Source organism: Lactuca sativa, chromosome 9 (genome assembly GCF_002870075.4).
Source record: "Lactuca sativa cultivar Salinas chromosome 9, Lsat_Salinas_v11, whole genome shotgun sequence".
In the NCBI taxonomy this organism is placed as follows: domain Eukaryota; kingdom Viridiplantae; phylum Streptophyta; class Magnoliopsida; order Asterales; family Asteraceae; genus Lactuca; species Lactuca sativa.
Genome location: NC_056631.2, coordinates 29830539 through 29839281, shown reverse-complemented (window position 1 = coordinate 29839281; position 8743 = coordinate 29830539). Strand labels below are relative to the sequence as shown.

General features: G+C 34.3%; 1 protein-coding gene across 1 annotated transcript; it reads left to right on the top strand.

The window, feature by feature from the left end:
- Nucleotides 1-537: 537 nt before the first annotated feature.
- Nucleotides 538-2843, top strand: LOC111907465 (protein NRT1/ PTR FAMILY 8.2). The gene is made up of 4 exons (XM_023903233.2): nucleotides 538-662; nucleotides 753-970; nucleotides 1242-1795; nucleotides 1869-2843. The coding sequence occupies exons 2-4, from the start codon at nucleotides 788-790 to the stop codon at nucleotides 2758-2760; spliced, it is 1629 nt and encodes a 542-aa protein (XP_023759001.2). The 5' UTR covers nucleotides 538-662; nucleotides 753-787; the 3' UTR covers nucleotides 2761-2843.
- Nucleotides 2844-8743: the final 5900 nt, after the last annotated feature.

The following is an 8743-nucleotide window of genomic DNA, read 5'->3' as shown; positions in this document are numbered from 1 at the left end:
AAATTTGTCTTCCACTGTTTGCCGGCGATGCCTTGGATTTTCTCTTTGTAGTGTTGTTGCCACTACGGTTATTCCATTAATTTGTATTCAATAATATTTTTTGTTTAAATTAAACTCTAACTTCAAATTTTAATTATTAAAATTATATGTAAAAATATTATTCTTATTTGCATACATAAAATGTCGATGTCAAATACGTATGAACACTAAATACGATCGATACGATTATTGCAATTGTATATTAAAAAAATGAATTATGCAAATCATGGAAATGCAAATTTAAAAAGGATCATCATTCTTTTACTATCTTTTGTTTGTATCGTACAGCTACATGCATGCAATCATTCAAAATATCATTCTTTCGAAGCTTATTGTTTTAACTTTTTCGAAGAATATTGGTTCTGTTTGTATCAGAAAGCAAATACCTTGAGTTAATAATTATTTAAAAACACATAAAACAAAAGTATCTCCGTCATGTTTTCTATTATAAATCAAAAACCCATTTCGTCAAGAAACTGTAATCATGACAGAAACAGCGGGTGGTTACAGCAAATTTGAAACAGAAGAAGATGTATACACAAAAGATGGCACAGTTGATTACAAGAACAACCCTGCTAACAAGAACACCACAGGAACATGGAAAGCTTGCCCTTACATTCTTGGTACACTTGCAACACTCATGCTTTAAACCTTCTAATTTGCTACTGCGATGTCGATTACTGAAACCTTAAAATTTATTCGTGTTTTGGTAGGAAACGAGTGTTGTGAAAGATTGGCGTATTATGGAATGAGCACGAATCTAGTGCTTTATTTCAAGTATAACCTTAATCAACATAGCACTACAGCCTCTAAAAACCTCTCTAATTGGTCTGGAACATGTTATATTACACCATTGATTGGTGCATTCGTTGCCGATGCCTATCTAGGCCGATACTGGACCATTGCCATCTTCTCTGTCATCTATGTTATCGTAAGTTTGCTCTTCTAAACTAAAATATGAATATATCATTGCTAAGTTATACGTGGAGTCCAGCTCTTATATATAGAGAAAGAGGGACTATCCCATATAAAAACATTTATTAGAGCATACACTAACAGTCCCCCTCAGAGTCGGAGACTAAATGAGGTCACACAAGTGTGTTGAGTCATTGGATTTGATACCATGTAACATGCATGTATGTAAAGTCCAATATCTAACTATCCCAAAGAAAGATTCAGGGTTTTTGTGTCATGTCTTATAGGGAATGACATTATTGACGATATCAGCATCAGTTTCGGGTCTAAAACCAACATGTGTATCCAAGGAGGATTGTTATGCGACAACTACTCAAAGTGCAATAACTTTTCTGGCACTCTATTTGGTGGCCTTAGGAACGGGAGGGATCAAGCCGTGTGTATCGTCATATGGAGCGGACCAGTTTGATGATGTCGATGAACGTGAAAAGAAGCACAAAAGCTCTTTCTTTAACTGGTTCTACTTTACAATCAATATTGGTGCGTTAATCGCGTCTTCGGTTCTTGTTTGGATCCAAGATAACGTTGGTTGGGGATGGGGGTTTGGGATTCCGGCTGTGGCTATGGCGATTGCCGTTGGCTCGTTTTTCTCTGGAACTCGTTTGTATCGGAATCAGAAACCTAGTGGAAGCCCATTGACTCGCATCTGTCAGGTCATTGTTGCTTCTTGGAAGAAACGCCAACTTCCATTGCCTACCGATAGGTCCACCTTGTATGAGATCGCTGACAACGACTCTGCTATAGTGGGAAGTCGCAAGCTTGACCACACCAAAAAGTTCAGGTAATCTTCACTTCACATAATAAATATGAGGTTATGAAGGAAAATTTAAAACTGATTAACTTTCGAATTACAGTTTCTTGGACAAGGCGGCGATGGAGTTAGAATCGGATCACTTAAAAGAATCCGCCGATCCATGGCGGCTTTGCACGGTGACCCAAGTGGAGGAATTTAAAGCAATCATTAATTTGCTCCCTATATGGGCTACTGGAATTGTTTTTAGTACAGTTTATGGTCAGATGGGCAACCTATTTGTGTTACAAGGCTCCTTTATGGATATAAACATCAACAAGTTCGAAATCCCACCAGCGTCCTTAAGCATTTTCGACACCCTAAGTGTCATTTTTTGGGTCCCGGTTTATGACCGAATTATTGTACCTGTTGCTAGAAAATATACTGGCAACAAGTCAGGCCTGACCCAACTTCAAAGAATGGGAACAGGCCTAGTGATCTCGATTTTCGCCATGCTAGCTGCAGGGACTTTGGAAGTGGTCAGGTTAGGGATTGTCAAAAGAAACAACTATTATGATTACAAGCATATGCCCATGACAATTTTTTGGCAAGTACCACAGTATTTCTTGATTGGTTGTGCCGAAGTGTTTACCTTTATTGGACAATTAGAGTTCTTTTACCAACAAGCTCCAGACTCGATGAGAAGTTTGTGTTCAGCTCTATCACTGACAACTGTTGCTTTGGGAAGTTATTTAAGCTCTTTGCTTGTGACGATTGTAACAAATATTAGTACTAAAGGGGGTAAACCTGGGTGGATACCAGATAATCTGAATCGTGGTCAACTACAAAATTTCTTCTGGCTTTTAGCGATTATGAGTGTGATAAATTTTGGGGCTTTTCTATTGATTTCTCATTGGTACACCTACAAGAAGCCGGTTGGTACAATTTCTATCAAATTAAAGGATAACGACACTAACATTTCTTCAGAACGGCGACTTGCAATTTCTGATCAATAGAATTATGTATTTTGGTACATTATCTTCTATTGTTGCATTTGTAGTATTCCAAAATCTGAATTCTGCTTGAAACTCTTTGTTAATTTTCATGTTGTAATTTTACTGTCTAAATGTAAAAAACTTTATATCAAAATATGAAAGAAAACTATTTGGATATTTTCTGTCTCGTAACATCTAACAATAAAAAGTTGTTTTTGTTGATAACGTTAAACGTTTCCGGTTAAAAGGTTACATGTTGCTTATATTATTATCATTTTTTTATTTATTAAATTATTAATGTGTTTGTAAAAAGTAAAAATATACCACTTCAATGAGAAGTTTTGTAACATCTTGTTTCGGATCGTCTGAGATTAGGGTTTGTGAGCTGCAACCCGTGCATGAGGAAGTCTCGGGGTTGCGACAAGTTGCTAGAAGCATGGGGCATCTCGATACCTTTCCATGAGTATGAGGTTCATTGGAATCGGAGTTATATCGAGGAAGCTATGGAAGTTTGAAGTTTTGGCAGGATAAGTCCCTCATTTGAGAAAGGTGGCAGCTGAGTACGTTGGGCGTACGTGTGTGTACGCTTAGCGTACTCATGTGTGTGACTTTTATGTGAAGCCTCCTAGTACGTTGGGCGTACTAGGCTCGGAATGAGAAACCTTAATTGAGGGGTGTCCCTATATAAAGAATGAGATGGCCTCATTCTCGGGCACCATCCTCAGTCAATAAACTCTCTTAAACCCTAATCCTCGTTCTTGAGCTTGTGTGTGTCCATTTGAGAGCCTTAAGTAATTTTGTGTGTTCTTAGAGTAAAGAATGAGTGAAAGTCCAAGCCTTAGATCTGAGCATATCTGAGTTGGGAGCTTCATCATGAGGTATAAAGCTCCAAGCTTTCTCACTCTTTTGTTTTGAGCTTCATATTAGAATATTTTAGGGTTTTTGTCCCAAAGTTGGAGACTTTATAAGTTATTGAGCTCCAGACTATGACCAGCCCCATTTGAGTGTATTTAGTGGTGTTGTGTCATAATCCAAAAAATAATTTTAAAATGTAAAATAAATGGAAAAATCCAAAAATTCTTTTTTTAAATATTATTTTCGGAACTTGAATTAACTAAAAAAAAATTTAAAAATTTAAAAAAATAAAAAAATGCATCTCACGGTCTCACAAAATATAGGTGGTCTCAAATGAACCTAACCCTATATATATATATATATATATATATATATATATATATATATATATGTGTGTGTGTGTGTGTATGTGTGTGTGTTTGTGTGTGTGTTTGTATGCTTTGGGCCCTTGGGTTGGGCTTGCCACTTAGATTTGAGAGTTGGGCCTCGGGAGAGCCCATTTATTATTGGGCCTTGGTGGGCCCAATGGGTTTTAGGTTATGGATGGGCTGGTTAGTGGACTACCTTTAGACCTAATGAGTAAGAGTTTGGACTTAGTTCCTAATTTGGTTAATTGTGGGTTTGGATCAGAGTTAGACGGTGCGTAGCAGCAGCGTATATAGGGGTTGTTCATCATCCGAGGTGAGTCTTCTCACCATACTTACCATGAGTGGTATCTTTGTGTGACTGAGATGTCTTATGTGTTTATATTAAGTATTGAGATATCCTGCATTATGTCTATTGATTTATGTTGTGTATTATTATGTGTTTACCGAGTTATGGGACCGGAGGGTCCCACTAAGACACATTGACTGGAGGGTCTTACTGTGTTATAGCCTCGAGTGCCTAATGAGTTATGTGTGGTATTTTGGGGAACTCATTAAGCTTCGTGTTTACCGTGTTATGTGATATGTATTTCAGGCTTTTCTCAGGATCGTGGAAAGGCACCGGCTTGATTGTACACACCAGTGAAAGAGTTATGTTTTGACTATCCTGGATTTTAATCAAACAATTATGGGTTGCAAGTTGTAAATTAAATAAATGAGATTTTTGTGAAACGTGTTATGAGAATTATGTGATTTTAAATGAAAATTTTGTTTGAAAATTTACAGTATTACAAGTTTATTTAATTAAATAAATCAATTTAAGAGGTTTATGAATTAATTTAACTTTTGATAATTCTTTTAGAGTGTTGCTACATGTACATCTCTAACTCCCGTACAAAATCAAACACACACATAGATGTTGTTTGTTTTTCTGAAACCAAAATGTCTGCAGTCTGCGGACCACATCTGCAAGCCTCTGCAGCAGAAGAGGTGGATCAAATGTTTGCGGTCTACAAAAGAAGACTGTTTGTTTTTTAATGTTTGTGGGCTACTGAAATAAACTGAATTTTAAATAAAATGATTTTAGATTTTAAAACGATTTTTCAACACCAAAATTTTAATAATAATAATCATATAACATTGAAAATAAAATTCATGCAACTAAATTAGTCATACAATAAAAAAATTTGGTTTTACAATAACAATTTCATTTAAAACATTTCAGTCTAGATTATGCATCAACTGATCATCAATTTCATCCCGTAACTGAGTCATATATTCACGGTCTGCTGCAGTCTCATGTGTTGGAATCTCGTCTTCATCATCACCAACAACCACATTATTATTTCAAAACTAGACATTGGGTTCATCGTATCATGCGAAATACTCATCACTAAGTCTTTCTCTCCATATAAAATTATAAAGCGTGAAACATGTCATGGCAATGTTTCTTTGTTTCACAAACGGGAATGGTGTCATCCTCTTCAATATAGGGAAGCATGCTTTCAAAACACCAAAAGCACGCTTAATGACATTTCAAAGTTTTGCATGTCCATGGTTAAAATTTTCTTTATTGGTCAATGCACGTCTTTGATGAAAATCTCCAAGTCAATACCTCACATTACGATAAGGTGTCATAAATCCTTGAGTGTGTGCGTACGCGACATCACAAAGATAACATTTGTTTGTAAAAAATGCAAAACACTAATCAGTTTTCAAACTAAGATAAAAATATTTAAAAAAAACTTACCTGGTGGTGGAAACGGAAATGATGTTTGTGGATCGGCTATTGCTTCTGATAATATTCTAGAGTCATGAGCTACCCCTTCCCACCCGGCCACAACAAATGTAAAAATCATATTGAAATCACAAATTGTCAATACGTTTTGGTAGCAATCTCCGTTTCCCCTACTTCTATATAAGTTTTGTTTCTTAGGAGAGACAACAGCATGTAACAACGTGCCATCAAGTGCACCAACCGCCCCTTTGAAAACCCGTCGTAGTCTCCTATTATGTCCTGGAATGTTTGGATTCGGATTAAAAGAAGTTGTTACTATAAAATCTTGTGCGAAAAGCATCACTTTTTCCAACACTTCATAAAAAAATTTATGAATTGTTTGCTTCGAATGAAATTTGAGAAACCACACAATTGTCTATGACCGCTTCTAACTTTTAAAAATCTATATCTTTATTTTTTATATCAATTCATGAAAGAATGAGTATAAATACTTGTAAAAGAGGACATTTTTGGAACTCATAAGAATTAGAAAAATCCAATATAATTTTTTTTAGTGTCTAAATTTGAAAGTATCTTTTGTGGGTGATTCTAGAATAAATTTCATGCAGGATGGACATATGACTGAAATATGTATTATGGAAAATTAATTTAAAGTATTCATCAAAATATCAACTAAATTAATTATCAAAACTAACCCAATATTTTCTCCCCGATAATAGGCCCAACCCAACCCAAATGTCGTGCAACACGGCGGATTACTGATTTTGGTGATGTTGAACGAGTTTGGATTCTCACTGGAATGATTATGTAAGGAGTAAGGACTAAGGTATGTAGATAGTTATTGTTACTGATTTTGGAATGTTTCTCTCATTATAGGATTATTGATTTTAGTTATTATTAACTTACTGTCTAATTTTATGATTTCTAATTGATAAAGTCGATTTGTTTTGGGAATGAATTAATAGAGAGGTAAAATTAAAGTTAGATGGAGTAAATTGTACGAGGAATTATAGGTTAATGTCTCATAGTTTATCGATTCATGGTGAGTAAACGACCTCATCTAGCCATAGGAATTTTGCTAAGTTTTAAGGATAAAATGGAATCATTGCGTCAAATAATATGACTCAAATAGTCAAATGGGTACATATTGCAACTTTCAAGTGTTAAGTAGATGATAACTAGGTTATAACTCGTGTGTTACACGGTTGACAAAGTACCACGACATTAAAACTTTAAAAAGCATAAACATTAATCATAGATTTGCAAACAATTGTTTCTATACAAAATTAAGTGTTTTGTCTGTAGCGGTGTAGTCGCTAATTTAGAATGATATAATTAACTATTTAGCACAAGTAGTTTTTTTTTGGATTTAAATATTTTTTGAATTCAAAACTAGTTCTACGCAACAAAGATGTTCACTAAAAAGTGCATAAGTAATTTATGAGGTTTTCACATTTATTCATACTGACATTGTGCTATTAGAAACTACTAAATGAAAGATATCCACTAAAAAGGGCATAATAAGTTTCTTTAATAAAAATGTATAATTTATAAGAAAATGTTTATTTAGAAATCAGTTAGACATAAAAAAAAATACAGATATTTATTCAAAGATGCTACTCCTCACAAATAAATAAACGTAGATTATTTCTCACAATAGCCATAAAAAGAAATATAAATAATATAATACGATTCGACTTGTTCCATCTTTCAAGTTTCAACCTTGAATTGTGCATGTCTCATGCAGGTGTTTGTTAGAGATTTTGTTCGTGCCTACTACATGCTTTGTCATACTTCACGAGATTTTCACATCCAGAGCTAGAGATTGTGAAGAACTTCTTACCGAAGAAACTTCATCTTCAATGATGAAAAAAGACATTTGATAATTTCACCCTTGAAGAAGATACAATATCAGGGCACTTGCTCTCGCCTTTTCTATGATATCATATGCATAATTGTCACCATTTATATAAGTTGTGAGTTGTCCACAAAAGTATCATTAACAGCAATCAACTATTACAACCTCATAAATGACGCATATTTATCAAAAAAATGAAACATAAATATAACCCTGCATGACTGTTCAATGATCGGGCATCGCTTGTATGTTAAAATTAAGTCGTTAAGCCAAAATAAAACACCACCTAAGCGTCATATGTATAGTGTATATAGTTTTTGTGATATCAAACTAAAGTGTCCTCAAAGTTGCAATTGTTACCAGAAAAAAAAAAGTGAAGATAAACCTAAAAGGGGCAAAAAGGTCTAAACACATACTTGCAATAGATAGTTTTGTGTCCTTCCCTTGAAAAGCTTCACATGCCAACATTAACAACTTGAAGTTAGATTTAACTATCAAAATGGTCAAAACGCATACCTGCAATAGATGGTTCTGTTTCCTTCCCTTCAAAAGCTTCATATACCAACAATAATAAAAATATTTTCTTATCACTGATGGTTTATAATGTAGGGTTCAGAACCTTGAAAAAAAATCATTAGACCTGACATCACATGAGACAATAAAATAACCAAAAAAAAAAATGACTTCAAACATTATCACATTGAGCATCAGAAGACCACATCTTTTAATATTTCTTGTTAAATCTCGATTAAAAAATTAACCATTAGATTGATACTTCGGTTAATACAAAATCTAAAATAAAATTGACATCAAGCATGTGGCATCATATGTGACCTGGAATGATTAAAACATTGAACCGGATCGATTAAGACATTAAGCATCAACATAAGACATTAAACTCTTAATCTAATGATAGCAAAAAAAAAGTCGGGATTGAGCAAAAGTCGTATATAAAAAGTAGGAACTATAAGGGTAAAACTACCATCATATTCGATGTTCTTAGAAAGTCAAATATTATGTTCTTACAAATACAATAAAGCTACCACCAAATTTACATTAACAATTAACCCCCCCCCCCCCCCACACACACACACACATATAGCATACCAAACATATACATACACAAACAGAATTCAACACACACATACATATAACATAAACATAAAGGGTAAAATCATCCATATTTCA

Excerpts from the sequence above, each read along its gene's own strand:
- LOC111907465 (XM_023903233.2), top strand. The coding sequence starts at position 788 with ATGAGCACGAATCTAGTGCTTTATTTCAAGTATAACCTTAATCAACAT. Across the intron at positions 971-1,241 it reads TCTCTGTCATCTATGTTATC|GGAATGACATTATTGACGAT; the intron begins GTAAGTTTGCTC and ends CATGTCTTATAG. Across the intron at positions 1,796-1,868 it reads GACCACACCAAAAAGTTCAG|TTTCTTGGACAAGGCGGCGA; the intron begins GTAATCTTCACT and ends TTCGAATTACAG.